Source organism: Manacus candei, unplaced genomic scaffold (assembly GCF_025592945.1).
Source record: "Manacus candei isolate 608988 ecotype Guabito, Panama unplaced genomic scaffold, ASM2559294v1 h1tg000005l, whole genome shotgun sequence".
NCBI lineage: Eukaryota > Metazoa > Chordata > Aves > Passeriformes > Pipridae > Manacus > Manacus candei.
This window is the reverse complement of record NW_026138053.1, coordinates 15281966-15298184: the sequence shown is the minus strand read 5'-3', so window position 1 is coordinate 15298184 and position 16219 is coordinate 15281966. Positions and strand designations below refer to the sequence as shown.

The window sequence follows — 16219 nt, the reverse complement described above, 5'->3', positions numbered from 1 at the left end:
AAGGAAATGAAAATTAGTTCACAGTTCTGTTCCCCAGACTGATTCTGTGAATATTCAATTTGTATTATTTTCAGAAAAAGGTAAGACATTATAACCCAAATTCTCAAGGTATTTCTCATAGAGAAGAGACTAGGTGTCTGGGCTGGTCTTTAGATATGATCCATACTCCCAGTAGTGTCATTAGGATCTGCCAAGTATTTGATGTATCTCAGATCAGTTTCATTGTTGTAAAAGAAGTCAGTGGACCCCCCAAATCTACTCATTTCTGTTGGGTAAATGTTTAAAGACTTCGAAGCAAAGTTTTCCTAAGGAATGAACAAAGTAAATAATATCAAATAAGCTGAGTTCCCATGTAAGCAATAATCAACATTAACTTCTCAAAGGTGTTATTTCACTTAGAAAGGAACTTGCTTTAAGACTGGGTTGAAGATACAGCTAATCCTAGCCTCATACTGGAATATTGCTTATTTTCTTGGTTTTTTAAACCTGTATTTGTACTTCTCCCATTTTTGCCAAAAAAAAGGAAAAAAGAGGGAAAAAAAGAAAAAAGAGGTGTTCTTAAACGTTAAAAAAATACAGTGATAGCTGTGATAAATAACTCCATACTACAACATACTTTTTATTGTTAGCTATAAGCCTTGTATCTCTAGTTCCAGAAAGTCCCTAATGGCAGAGGACCGCGTTTATTGAAATTAGTTGGATGTTACACTGTTTTACTTAATTCTGCCTGGGCACTGACATCAAAAGTGACTAGATTCCTATAGGCACCTAACTTCAGAAAAGAGAGATATGTCTGTACTTTCAAATTAAATGTGCCCAGGAATATTCCTAGGTGCTTAGGCCAGCTGGCACCAAGCAGCCTGTGCCAATGATCAGAAGCTGTTAGTCTCCTAAGCAGGTTGGCTGCAGGCAGGCTGCCTGCTGGGAATGGCTCCTGGAGCATGCTAACTTCCAAAGCCTCTCCAGGAATTGCCTGGGACACTGATAGTCAGCACAGGCCAAAAGCAGGCAAAAAAATATTTTAACATTTTGTTAGGATAGATGACAACATCCTTGTGCCCAGGAACATTCCCAGACACTGATTTACTGCTGTGGTTATAGCGAGTGTCTTGCTAAAGACTCTGAAGGAAAAAAAAAGACAGATAATGGCAGTATGTGAGTGGTCATGAAAGATGGACAGATGGACATAGAAATGAGCTTTATTAGATGTTAGTGAAAATTGCACTCAGAAATAGATATCTTACAGCCTGAGGCTCCAAAATCAAGAAAAGCAGTGAGAATTTTTAGAAAATCTCCAGAAATATCTATTAGAACATGATGTAATATGATATAAATATATGACTAATACACACATTTTTATATGGTGTGACTAGTATATATGTATTATCCAAGTATGGGTGGTCTGAAAAAAATGATACCTCACTGTCTTCCCAACAGCTAGCCCATGAGTTCACTGCATTCTAACAACTGAATTCAGTTTGTAGGTGGGATAAAGCTGCAGTGGTTCAAATGAGAGCACATTAAGAAGTAGTGCAGATGAACAGGTCAAATAGGAATAGGCTTGTAGAATGAAATGGTTGATGCTGCAGACTGGTGTCCACACAGTATTCATTCCAGGTTTTTTTCTATGTTCTAGCTCTAGTCTGGTCTCGTGGGCTAAATGCCCATTAGCAGCTGGAGCTCATTTTAGGTGCACTCCTGGAGCACACATTCAGCTTTCCTTTCATCCAAAATAAAATACAGTCTGTGCTCTCTGAGACTGTGCTGCCATAAGAAGCAAAGTGCAGTGGGGACAATCAGGAGATGCACTTCAAAGGTGTACTCCTGATCTAAACTAAAGCACGAATGCAGAGGCTCCTGGCGAGCTCACGCAGCAGCATGACAGCAACGCAGGGCTCATGGGCACGATTAGCAACAGCCGAGGCCAGAGACAAGCCCTTAGCCACCCAGAAAAGAAAATGTTTGCACAGACAAGGAAAAAATTTGTGCAAACATAAATGCATTAGCACAAAGCAGAGAAGAAAAATCGACTGGTAATTGTCTCGCATGTGGGATTTTTTGCGTTGGCAAGAAGATTGTTTTGCAAAGCTTGCTTACAGTAGCAAAAAGAAATAATTCACTGCATCGGGAAAACAAACTGACTCAGAAAATGTATCTTTACACATAGCTGGCTTTTATGCACTACACAAGAGCAAAAATAAACTTCTGGTGCTGTTTGCAGAAGCGTGAACTTTAAACTAAGAGCGGCAGCACTAAATCAGAGAAGAGTTTGAATGCCAGCTGGACAGTTAAAACATCAATAAATACTAGACAACAGAGACTTTCTTGGCATTTTCTGGGAGTCTAAAATTGCTGACAAAAATGTGCAGCATAATATTACATGATAGAACAATCAAAATATAAGCAGGACAATGTAAATTACCAAGAAAAATTGAACAAATTAAAACACTAGGAAGTATAGATAACTCAAAAGTACTCTTCTTTTAACTAATTCAAGTAAATCAGTGAAGCACGTGATGAAACCAGGGCAAACAATTTATAAAAGCTACAGACAAAAAGTCAGAAAACTTAGGTGAAATAGGTAGTAAGCTGTAAGACCCCCTGTAGCAAAATATTTAGATGGTGTTTTAAAGCTCTGAGATGTCTTCTAGGTAAAAAAAAGCTGGAAATGGACACAGCGATGCAGCACTGAATTAATGGAATGATCTCAGCACTCAGAGAAAAAGCAGTAAGGCAAGTGAAAGGAAGGAGAGCATAAGTCTCGTTGCTGAGGTTTTGCAGAGCCACAGGTCAGATGGGCAGCAAACCAGCTGGAGAGAATATGGGAAGCTGTACATATCTATAATCTTTTAACAAGGCATTATACAGGTGGTAATATGCTTTTCATCTTAAAAAAGTAAAAGTATTTTCAGCTTCTGATGCAATATTAATATATTTGCAAATGTATTAGATATAAGAATTACAGGTTGTAACTACCTCAATATCTTTTGAGCATCCCTTAGTGTGGATACCGGTGGAAGAAAATGCAATTTAAGATCAAAACTGTGGTAGAAGAATGCCAGCAGTATGAGCAAGAAGAACTAATGAGGCTGGCTGGGATCACTGCCATAGCTGTATAGATGCAGAAACAGAGCAGCAAAAGCTGTAGCTGATCATGATTACATTCTCATCTATCTGCTTGAAATGACCAAGGCAATAAATCTAAAATGAAATAAAATGAGATGAAATTGCATTTGACTCCTGGAGCACTGGGATAATTGCTGACCTCCTAAAGGCTATTACCTAGCTCCTAAAAAATAAAAACCGTGCAGGATAGACCCACACCTGAAAATGTCAGTTTGAAGATTAGTGGGATTCATAAACCATCTCACAATACCTTTCCACACTTTTCAGATCTGTACAGTCTCCTGAGGTGATTACTAAACAAAATCATGCTATGAATACAACTTACAGTTGTATTTGCTGCAATCTTCTCATATATAAAGAAGCTGGACAAAATATCCCAGAGCACAGCACTGCAGCATGTAAATGCCAAGGCCTTTATGTTGCACAAGGCAGAGCAGGGGAGGGACTACTGTTTGCATCCGGCATATATAGGACACAGCTCCTCCAAAAAGGCTTGTAAATCCACCAGCAGAGTGTAGGAGCAGTTCAGCTGAGATATATTGGAGTAATGTGTTGAAGTGAAAACATCAATCCTTATGTTCCAAGGGCAGGAAACTATACGAGTACAAAGTGACCATCAGTTATTAGAAAGCATTTTATAAAGCCAAAATTAGCACCCTATCAGTAACCACAACCTGCAGTGTTGTGCACATTGCTCAACATCTGGAAAGCGATTGAGATGTACACCCCTGAGGTCTTAACCAGGCTGCTGTGCACAAAAAACAAGGCAACTGAACCAGGATGCTGGAATCTCAAAATAATAGAAATAGAGAAAATCAGGAGATTGAACTTAAGTATTATTTAATTTGAGTATTTTTCAGTTTGAGGTAGGGACTACAAAACAACTTCAAAAGAGTGTTTGAATGAGGCAAAAATTTAGTAACCATCAATTTTTCACACTGACTATATGACCAAGGAGGAATCCTGTCATCTCTTGGAGTACTGCAACCTCACAGGTAAGTGGAGCTGTACAATGTGTGATCAAATGACAGTCCCCAGATCACTGAGCAGAAATGCCACTGGGCACCTGTGAGAGCTATTCTGGGACAGAACCCTCCATCCAAAAGGATGTCTGTGTACTAGGGAGCATCGAGCTGCACAGTTAGTTGCAGTACCACTGGAGAAACATAGGCCTAACAGAAAGGAAAAACATAAAAACTCCTTACACTCTAAAATAGGCTTTGAGGAAAAGTAGAGCAGTGGACGTGGTCTCAAACAGCAAATCTCAGCACCTAAACTTTGCCATATTAGTCACACTTACGTGGCTTGACAGTCATTTTGCAGCATTTGCTGCAGATGGTGTGGTCAGGATGGGGCACTCTGGAAGTCCCACTACCAAGCTGCATTTGGAAACGGTGGAGCCTGGGCTCATTCACTCATACAAATAACCTGGGAACAAATATCTAGTCCACTTCTCATCACTGCTACCACTGCCATTGCCTTACAAAAAACTGAGTGGCAAAACTCAGTCAGGAACTGAAATTGCAAGATGTCCTCCAATGGAAAAATGGGTCTGGCAGAATGTCCTTACAATAGCCTGGTGTTGTACAGGACCACTCACTGCATGTTCTTTGGAAGCAGGAAATGGCCCCAGCCTTCCTGAGGAGAAGCAGTGTGGTGACTGCTCCCACCTTTGTAAGCTGCTCAGACTGAAGCTCTCCTAGGAGCTTTATCCATTGGGATACACAGCACTTCTATAAAATATGGAAAACAAGAAAAAAAACCTCAGGCAGATAGATGACATGGATTATCTATAATAATTTAAATTATGTCATCTGTGACCTTTAGAGCAGCAACACTGTTGTAGACAACGTTGGTGTAGAGAAGCTACACTAAGTAGAAAATTTTGTTTCCCTTTCTGTCTTAATAGTTGAAATGGCCAGAGATGACTGTTTTTAACTGCTGATTGAATCACTATAAATATCTGGCATAACTTCAACAAGTTGAATTATATCAAGAAATAAAAATAATTTTGTTTTTACGATTTAAATGAGATTTTTAAATGTGGCAGATTTTTGAGTAGCAAAGCTCTGTAGTGCTTGCGTGATCACTCATGTGAAGCGAGAGGTGTGTTATCTGGAACAGCTGGAGACAGGACAGTTTTTTCAAACAACATAAAAAATGTGCACACTGTACACTCTGTTTTACCTTTTATTGGGCACCTGTAACTCCTGGGATGAGGTCAGGTGGAGCCAGGTGTGCACATTCAAGAAGAGTGGGTTGGTTGTGGTGATGAGCCAGTGAGAGATGGTCCCAGTACCCCCAGTCGCTGCACAGAGGCTTAACCTCAGTTAATGTAACTCCTTGCATGTTGAGCCATGCATAAAAGTCTTGTAGGATCAAGACAGGAGTTTCTTTGCATGTATCAATTACATGGTTTGTTGTGTCATGTCAGTCTGTTTGACCTGCAAAATAGCCCACAGTGACTACATAGTGCAAAGTGATATGTAAAGGAAAGGTTTATGTATCCGTAAGGAGCACATAACCAGTGAAAAAGTGGATGGCCTATTTGAGCAATATGTGATTGTGGTTATATTTAATAGCAGAGGGCAAGCTGAATGCATTTGCTTGCAAGCCTAACTGTGCATACAAATCAGTGAAGTCTTGCAGTAACAAGATGATCAGAACTCATTTTAAAGCTATTGTGGTAATTTAAAACAAGATAGTTTTTAAAAGTACAGTGATGTATGCCTGTGATCTGTATTTCTAATGATTTGCACGTTAGATTTTTGAAAATCAAATTATTCTTCTGATTGACTTGAGTGAAAATCTAATCAAATTAGCATTTTAGAATGTTTGACCATTGTAATGCCATATTCAGAATATAATGATACTTTAGATACTTTAGCTGTTATAAAGACAGATAAATATGCAAGAGAGATGCTGTGAGGGACTTGGATTCTAATGAGAACTTTTCTGGTTTTCTACATTAGGGTTTTATATAATGTCTGTTATTTTGGTACCTACATGTTGATGTCTCCTCACTACTTGATGGTGGGGTAAAAGCATTTATATCAGTTTAGTGAAGCTATTGCTTTTGTAATGTATTATTGATATTTCATTCATAAGATAATTTTGATATAATATTGATTTTAAAGATTTTAGAAGTTACTTATTTCTTTTCAGATGTGTTTAAAGTTTTAATAGCTTCAAATTATAAAAATTCTTCAGCATCACTTTCCTTTAGTGGACCATTCTAATTTTGCCATCTGCCTATATTTTTTTTTCTTAATGTCATATGTTATGTGTTACTTTGTGACATTTTTTTAAACTGTTGGAAGGCCTTAATCAAAGCAGAACACCCAAACTCTTTATAGGAGAGCATTCAGCATTTTCTCGTCCTACCTCCTGACAGCTGAAGGGAGTTCTGACTATCTAGGGGTGAAAGTATTTGCTGTTAATGCTAGAACTATTAGTATTATGACTCTTAGCATGCAATTTAGTGAGTTTAGGATATTGTGGTGATGATGAAAAGCATTGTATTATTGACTTTGAAGACTAAAAGGCAGTGGTGGTCTCGGTCATAGCTGCAAGAGTTGACTAGAGCTCTTTTGTCTGCTCTGAATACTTTACATTTAAATTAGGATTGTGTGAAGTAGAGATGGAAGGATTACTGTGTGTGAGAGATGAACAAGGGAAAGCATTGTAGCCTGTGCAGGAGGAGGATAAGTACTGTAGTTCATCTGCCATAAGAGATGGATTACAATGAATCTGAAGTGGAAGAAGGCTTACTTAGGAATTATTATCAGTGGTTTGCATTTAAGTAGTCTATTAGTAGAATAATATATGTATAGATATGTGATGTGTAATCTACCAGGGTAAAGTGGACTTTATTTCTAGATATATTGAAATTATACACTGTTTACAGTATAGGCAAGTTGGTTATAAATCTGGAGCTTCCATGCAAAAAAATGCATTAAAGCAAAAAGGCAGGATAAACAAAAATCAAAGCAAAACAAAAATCTGTAGAGGTTCCAGCAGATGGGAAAAGTGTATGCTCTTACCTCTTATGGAGGGTTTAACTGCTGGGAAGAAATACTTGATAAGAAAAACACACAACTGAAACACACACATAGCAGTGGTGGAAAGGCACTTTCTTTGCATACAGTGGAAGCACTGGTTATTTTACCGAAGGTACCCAAAACCTCACAGAGGCTTTCAAAACCTCAATTTCTTCCAGAGTCTGGAAGAGTTTGCCTCTCTGTATAGTCTCCCATCCCCCGGGAGCATGGATTTCACAGGCATTACTGATTATACTGTGCATATTTTATATGGCCATGGTGCGTACATAGGGTTTCTGTGAGTGAGTACTGCAGGGAGTCTAGAGCTGTATTTCTACCAGGGCGATGCTGGATAAGAGTGTGAAAGAACTAAGGCAGATGTAGATATGGTGCTTTTTACCTCCTCCTGCCCATGATGTGTAACTTGTGCTCAGGCTGCGTGGTAATGTCGGGTTGCTCAAGGAGCTTTTGAACAGATTCAAATGGGTCATGTGGGCAGTTTAAATGCAGCTTCCTTGGGCCTCACAGTTCTAGAAACAGGGTGAGGTTGCTCCTGGTACCTGACCCAGCTCATTTAGCACAAGCGGAATTAACAAATTCAGCTTAATACAGTTTTACTCACCTTACTGGGTCAGCAGCATCTATGATTGACAGGTCAGTTGGTAGCCACTAATGCATACTTTCTCAGAGTTGTAAGAAAAGATGTTTTTTCTCTTTTAATAGTCTAGCTAACATCTCTGAAATTTCTTTGAAAGGACCTAGAAAACAGACAATCTGGTACTGCTGGAGTCAATCTCCTCAGTACATATACTTCCAGAAGAGAATGGTTAAATCCAAAGAAACAGATTAGTTTAGCATTGGTCTCAACAGATCAGTTACCAACCAGCTTGGAGAAAGTGGGTAAAACTATTTAACAATGGCATTTTTTCATGTGATCAGGTAATTTACAGCACTGATAGAATAAGCGCATAAACTGAATGTATAGTTATGTATACAAATGGTATGTAGATACACATGAAAATGTGAATACTGATTTTTTCTTATATACTAGTAAAAGTACAGATCTTGTTTGCACAAAGTTTTTTCCAAAGCTAAGGCTCAACTGATACTGATCCCTGTTTCCTAAACACATTTGAATACAGTTATATTTGCTTACCTGCCAGATATTTGTTAATAGCCATTCTGCTGACATCTTCTTTATGCTGCTGCTTAGCTGACAGAATTTCATCTGCATAAATGGGTGCAAAGTCCTTCCCTCACGTGTCCAACAAACTGGAGACAAAGTGCCTGCCAACGTTTTAATTTCTTTTGCATGTTCTGGTTAGAGAGTGAGAAGAATGCTTTCACTCTGCAGTGTCATGAATATGGTAATCTATGGAAATCACAGAAAGCAGGTACTTAAGTTAAGCATATACTGTACTACAGGAATCCCTGATGAATTCAAGTCTCTTCTGTTTAGAGAAGATGTTGTTGTCTATTAAGTGACAGACTGCCAGATGTTCATGAAGTAGCACAGTAATGTGTATCAGTATCTTCTTTTCTTCACCCCAGAAGGTAACATTTTCTTTATCATCTATGTCATCCTGGCTTTTGATTGTAAATGTCTAAGCTTGCTGCAAATATTAGCTCTTTTTTTGTTTTATTGATGAATATTTCATGACTCCAGTACATTTGTAGAATGTAAGTTTTTGCTGCACTATAGTAAGCCTATAATCCTAAAACCTTTTCCCTCACTTGGTGTATATATCCTACTAAAAACCAAATATTTGAGTTAGAACATGAAGAATCATCTGTTTGTGATTTGGAACTAGAAGAGAAAATTCTGGCAGTGTTAGAAAAATTATGAAAGAATAAATAATTGTTATTTTAAGTAATGTTTTATCTGCACATTCAACCATAGTACTATACATCTCATGGTGAGGTCACTGCAGTATGTTCTCCTAGAATACACATTAGTGTTCCGTTTAGTCTCAGAATTACTGAAGGGCTGGGGGTTAGCTCAACCACTTTAAATAATCATGGTTTAAAGAGCAGGCAGAATAGTTGAGTTACTAAATGTGATGGTATATACACATGCAGAGTGGGCAGCAGAGGTTACAGGAACAAGTATATGTGCAGTAATTGCAGATTACTGAGACAGTGCTGTTTACGAAGCAAATAAACGTTCCAAGAAAAAAAATCAAAATAACTGAAAGGCAGAGTTCATTTTTTTCCGAATAATTGTTGTGTTCTGTCCTTTATTTTGAAGGCATTTCCACATCATTAAAGGCAGTGAACCCAGAAATGTCTCAGCTCTAAGAAACAGAACCATGAGAATGCATGAACCCTTTGATACAAGGGACAAAATCCCTGTGGCTTCTTGCTAATGGAACTACAGCAGCTCCAGGGGCTGCAACAGCTGATGTTGGCCCAAGAAACTCACTATCAGGTAGAAACTGGTAGAATGAAGTATCCCATCCTCTCCATTACACATCTCCTGCCCCCATGCTGTGGGGAGGACTCCTGCAGGATTCCTTGCTGGAGGTGTTGACATGAACCCTAGTGCCATCTGGATGGCTCCTTCTTGCCATGGGCTCTTACCATGCAGGGTATGGGACTGACACAGAGAAAAGCAGCTATTTAAGAGAATTTAGCTTTGAATGCCTGAAAGAATAAGAATGTCTAACAGAATAAGAATTCACATCTTTACTTTCTCCATTGCCATACATAGTTTTCATTAGTTAAGCAGTTTACCCGCGGGGAAAGCTTCTGCAAAATATTCTCTTCATATATAGATCTATGAATATGAAAATGTGTGTTATTTGCTGCCTTCAGAGGAACAAAATTCAGCTGTTGGAATTACTGTGAGGTTGGTTTTTTGTTGGGTGGTTTGTTTTTTTTTTCCCCAGAAGTAACACAAGCTACTTGACATTGTCACAAGATTTCATTGTTGTTACTGGTGCTGCTCATTGGTACTGGAACCTTGTGTTTTCTTTCTCTTTGGAAATGTTGGAGTCATGTTTTGTTGTATTCTCTGAGAACAAGGAAGAAAGCAGATATGACTTCAGGAAACTTCAGTAATCTTTCTGTTGCTGTTCTTCTCCTTGCTCTTGTTGTTATTGTTGTTGTGAAGTTGCAACAGGGTGGAGGCAGACCACTGCATGGAAATTATTGCACAGTGTAAAATAAGAACATATTACATGTTTTACATGTACATGCAGTATGTAATAAGGATTCTAGATATATGCAGCCATTTTAGCACATCTCCTTGACTAAGGAGAAGTCTTTCCTTCTGCAGGCCTTCTCCCTGGTCTCCTGGATCAGGGATTCCTGAGGGCAGTGAAGGTTGAAGCAAAGAAGGTGTTCCCTGTCTGAGCTTCCTCTGCAACCTCTGTTGCAAGGTTCCTTTTTCCATTCAGTAGTGGGCCCACATTTTCTCTACTGTTCCTTTTGTTATTAATGTAATAATGTTTTCCCAGAGGCACTTCCACCACTGCTGATGGGCTTGGCCTTGGCCAGGTGCAGGCCCATCTTGGAGCCAGCTGTCCTTGGCTCAGCCAGATATAGGAGAAACTTCTAGCCACTTCTCACAGAAGCCACCCCTGTAGCCCCCCCCACTGTCAAAACCTTGCCATGAAAACTCAATACACTGTGCCAGCTGAAATCTGTGTCTTCTAACAGTAGATGGCATCCAGCCCCTTAGTAGCAGACAGGTCCCAGATAAGCAACCCATGACTTCATCATGGAGACATATGTCGCTTTTCCCAGAGTAAGGAGCAGATCAGTTTCCAAGTTAGAAATAAAGTCTGGGTCATCTGACGCATATTGCACTGCCCTATCCACCAGCCTGTTCCACTGGTTAGGTTGCTTGCTGGTGTGCCCATAAAAATTGCATCAATCTGAAGTGCAGGATTCTTTCTACTTTTTGCCATTAGGAAACAGGAATCTTTTTTACTTCATAATATGCTCAATTACCTTTAGATTGATCCATGAATAAATTATAATCAAAACAGACTTGTTCACCTTAAAGCTCTCTGGCTTAAGGTTTCATTGTTGATTCATTAAGTTGTCAGTTCTCTATTGGCAGAGTAATGCTTTTTTATATCTGAATAGAGACAGTTTTAGTGGAAGGTACTGTTATCTTTAAATGAGCAGGATTTAGCTTTTTTGGTAAGAACAAATTCATCAATGATGAATCCCTGGAGAAACTACTGAAACAAAAATCACAATGTTGCTGAAGATTTACGCAGTTCATCAGTTAAAAGGCAGCTTTTGGAAGTGAAGGGCGAGGGAGGATTTGGATTTTTGCTTTCTTTCTGTAAAATACTCCAGCAAGATATGTCAAGCTTCCAGTTTTGTGATAATGCAATTATAAACAATGAAATAATTCCACTTAATGTATTTATTTTGGCTCCATTCTTGATGTTATCCCTCCAGTAGAAACACATTAAATTATGTCTATATAGAGACAGATGGATACAAATAATGCAGCTATAGACATCACTGATACAGATATATAAGTAGATGAGAATTATCTAATTACTCTGCTTGTTGCAGTCTTCTAAGGACTTGCTATGCTCCACATATTCATATTAATTGTGGTTTTTTCCTAGGCAGATGTTGATATAACAAAGATATCATGTATGGAGAGTTTAGTGACATTGGATTATCTGGAAATTAAAAAAAAAAAAAAAAGTACTATATAAAGATTTCAAAAGCAAACAGAGTTAAACACACCAAGCTCTGTGCTTGTGCTTTCATTGGGAATGTTGTTATTAAATCCCCTATGTGCTTAGGAAGATATCCCCTGCAATGATTAGAGGTGATTTAATTTTAAAATCTCTTAAATATCCATTTCTTCCACAGTTATTTCAGTGTCTCCACTTTTTCTGTATCCAGTAACATATTTCATTAAAATATCGTTTGCCATTTCATATGGCCTTTGACTGCAAGATGTTTGAAACCACAGCTCCAAACAATAAGCACTCTCCTCTGCATTCCCTGTGTCTGTGCATTACTCATACGAGGGAACCATCAATAAGTCCTTCCTAAGCTCCTGAGGCTACATTTTCATGTATTATTTATTGCTATAGAAAAGATTGTTGGTTTTCAGTGTTGTTTGATGAAATTTGGTTTGGCTGCTTGTGAACTACTAGACTCCAAATAACCAGGCCATTTGTATGGGCACACAGTGTGTGAAGTCAGTGGAAGCTCATTGTGTATGCCCCAGCCTGGACCAAGACCTACATGTTTCCTTAATTATTTTAAATTCCATTTTACCAAATTCTTGACAGAAAAACAGCAGTGCACAGCAAATATGAAAGTTGGACAACTGTTTTCTAGCTTAATCATATTTTCTTTTATTTTTTACAAATACAGATTATACAGTTTACTTTAGCTGAACACGTCATTACAAATCATCTGAATTATGGAACTGGTGGCATTACACACTCTTCAAAATGTCTGCTGTACATTCCAGATAGCAGATATGTTAGATGTAAAAATCTACTTCAACTTACAACTTTGAAAATTAATAAACCTTTGTAATTCGCTCTTCACCTATACACAAAAATGAATTCTTCTTCCACACTCTTCCTTAGATTGTCTATTTCACTTCAGTATACCCAGTGTTTCTGTCAGTAGAAATTACGAGATTGGGCATATATTAAGATAACAGAAAAGTAAAGGATTTATTAAGAAAAGATTTGGCTGTTCTTCCTGAAGATGATCTTCAATCAGTCAAGCCATGAACAACTGTCTCCTCTCTCTACTACTTCAGTTAAAACATCAGCAAAATTAGCTTTGCTACTTACTCTCAAAGTCAGCAATCCAATTCCTGGCCAGACAGGAAAGAATCCAACAATGCTTTGTCATCAGGTCTCCTGCCCTCTCAAGCCAAAGTTATTGGCATCAGCACATAAATTATGGAGAGGAAATAGTTTCTCAGTGACACAGCTACTACTTATTCATAGCCAAAAATGTATTTCTAGTTGATTTGGCCTAGTAGACATACCAGAACACTTTTTAGCAAAATTTGTGGTTTTTTGATTTCTGCTAAAAGTTCTAGGCTTTCTAAAAGTCTTGTAAAGAATTGAGTTTACATGTTTGTGCTTTAGAGCCTATTGATTAGAATGAAATTAAACAAATTCTTCCTTCTGCTCATTTTGCCTTATAAAATAATCCTGGTTTTACTGTCTTATTTGACTTTAGTATGTAAGGCCGCTTCCTTACTTCTGTTTGGAGTAATTCATAAAGCCTTATTTTAAGACATCCAAGAACAATTCTCATATGGCAACTGCACAGAAAGGAAAGTTTGTTTGATGTCTGTAAGGAAGCCCTTGAACATGACATGCAGGAACCAAGTTCTCATTGAACAGACACAATAAGAGCCCATGGACAATGGGGAAACTCTGACTACACCTACCTTTGGGACAGATGGGGTCTGCAATATCCCTCACAGTTCTGGCCTTGCATTTGCCCAGACTGAGGTTTTGTCTCATGGTTCAGTTCCAGCCTGCAGGAGGGCACCTCCTCCGGGGAGCTCCAGGAGACTGCAAGGCTCATGCTGACTTGCTGTTAAAAATGTGTTGAGGCCACAAACCAACTCTTGGAAGCAGGGAAGCATTTCAAGGACCTCACCCTCTGGCTGTATGCTCAGAGTGCCAAAAACTGAACAGCCAAGAAAGCTTCTGTTTGTCATAGCAAGAAGCCTGAGGTCCCAGGGTTGGGTACTGTGGCTGACGGAACTCATCGAGGAATTTTTCTCCTAAGGATTAGAAGAAGGGCAGGGTAACCTCTTCTGGATTTACTTCATTTTAAAAAATAATAATTTGTAAATTTTTAAATAATTTGGGGTTTAAAATTCACATTGAAATTCCCTCTTAAAAAATTGATGACTGCGGCAGTACTGTATCTTGTTCGATATGCTCTTTGAGGTTGTATTATTAGCGTGAATTAATGCTAGCAGCTGCCGAGGCTGTGTATCCCCTGTTACTACCTGCTGGTTTCTGCAGTACTGCTGTAGCTTCTGAACAGGGTTTAGTTAGGTGGATAAAATACTTTTGCAGAATAAGAAACTAGTTTCAGGGGAGGAAGGGCATGATCTATTGCATCAAGCAAAAATCCATTTTTTTACCATTTTTCGCTCACCGAACTCTGTGATCGTGGCACACTACAGTTGTCCATATCTCTGCTAGGTAAGCAAAGGGACTTTTTCTGTCAGGAAGCGGAGTGTTTTATGAATCCTTAACCAGCTCTTTCATGTTCTTGGGTGAGACATGAGTTTTGCAATTCAGTGAAATCTTCCTCTAGACTTTGCTTAATTGGGTTCAAGGATTAAATGTTGCAGAAAAGATTGCAAGTGGGACATGGAGGTAAATTAGGAGATTATAATGTGTTTTAGTTCATTTGGTGTTTGTTAGCCTTACTTTGACAGGTCAAGACAGCCTTCTATTATCAGACTGCAAAATACATGTTTATAAGCTTTAAAAAATATGTATTGATATATTCAGATATCAATACAAGTAATCTTAAATACTGGTGGAACCCTTCTAAGTAAACTGGTAATTTTCTGATACCTTACCACATAGTATAAAATAAAATAGAAATAAAGTTACACATTTGAATTATTTAACATGATATATTTTTATATACAAGCAAGTATGCAATGGGGATATAATAGATTGTGAGATGCTGACCTGCAATTCAGCTATTTTTCTGCTGTGGGATATTAATATTTTAATATTCAGTATATATTTTCAAGTCAGATCCCAGTGTTCATATTTGATTTTTATTCACTTCTCACTCTGGTGCAGTCTTGCTGTTTTCAATTTCAACTTCCTGAATAAGAAGCAAGTCACGGTCAGCATGGACTTAGGGTTTCACCTGTGGGATCAGACTCACCTTTTTACTACCCCCACTCACTAAGCATAATCATTTTTGTTTCAGAAACTACCCAGTTTTGGGCCTTACCTGGAACAACGCAAAAAAATAATAGCTGAGAACAAGATTAAACTGAAGGCACAGAACATGACTGCTGTGCTTCCCGAGAAAAAGCATTTCATTCCGAAGAAGCCCATTCCAGCAATCAAGGTAACAAAAATATATGCTTATGCATAGGAAATGATCGGCCATCAGGCAGTTGACATGCACAGTCATTTCTGGCAGCTTGAGTTGGTTATTACTGCTTTTAAGCTAGTTAGAGGGCATCAAAGACAACTGTTTATGCAGACTTTCTAGCTTTTAACCAAAATCAATGAGAAATGATTTGTGATGTACATGTATAGGTATTTCTCTAATGTCATTTTTCAAAATGAAGATATTCAGGCAATGGAACAGTAATTGCAGAACAAGCGGGGGTAATGCCTTGAAGAGCAAAGCAGAATTGTTTACAATTTCTTTCAGTTTGAATGCTACAGTATGAACTGTTTTGCATGATACCTTTTGATTACTTGCAATGTGCTAAATGCCTCCATCCCTCATGTAGGATCAATGGAAAAGGTTGGTGTTCAGTACATATAAAAGCTGTGTCATAGGTTTTCAGACTGAACTTTTAAAGCTGGAGAATGTTTGTCTAAGTAGCTGATCCACTGTCTACAATGAGTAAATGTCAAGGCAGAAATAAAACCTGTGACCCCTATCTACTGCATAATATATACATTGAAGCTTTTCTCTTCCCTTAGTTAGCCAATAAATATCAATAAAATGAAACGGCATAAGCTAATTATTCTAGGTGTTCACTTCAGAGCTGACTTAAACTTCGAGTCTGATTAGAAAAAATAAGTGAGCAATTTATTATTTTTCTTTTTAAATCGTGATTCACATGTAGACCCTTTTATAAAGCAATTAGAAAATTATGTCTGTTGATTTGTTGACTGTTTTGCTCATATATGGGAAAATATCAGATATCTACAGGTAGGTAACTTTCCCTGTATGATCACACCTGTAAGAATTCTTGCAAAAATAAGGTCAAACATAAAATACAATATGAACAGTGCTCAAAATAACACATAATTACCAAGAGAATTTTGCAGTTTACCAGTATATCCAGTATTCCAAGCTAACTGGTAGAATGG

At 38.1% G+C, this 16219-nt stretch overlaps 1 protein-coding gene across 8 annotated transcripts in view; it reads left to right on the top strand.

The window, feature by feature from the left end:
• The window catches only part of DPYD (dihydropyrimidine dehydrogenase), a 337231-nt gene that overhangs the window by 307368 nt on the left and 13644 nt on the right, over positions 1-16219 (top strand). For 6 of the 8 annotated variants that reach the window (XM_051803274.1, XM_051803283.1, XM_051803310.1 and 3 more), the window contains one exon: positions 15093-15236. The exons of 1 other annotated variant lie outside the window; for it this stretch is intronic. In XM_051803274.1, coding sequence (XP_051659234.1) covers positions 15093-15236 — 144 coding nt within the window. Of the gene's footprint in view, positions 1-8591; positions 8721-15092; positions 15237-16219 lie in introns of those variants that run through there. One more of the 8 variants, XR_007907122.1, reaches the window with a different exon arrangement.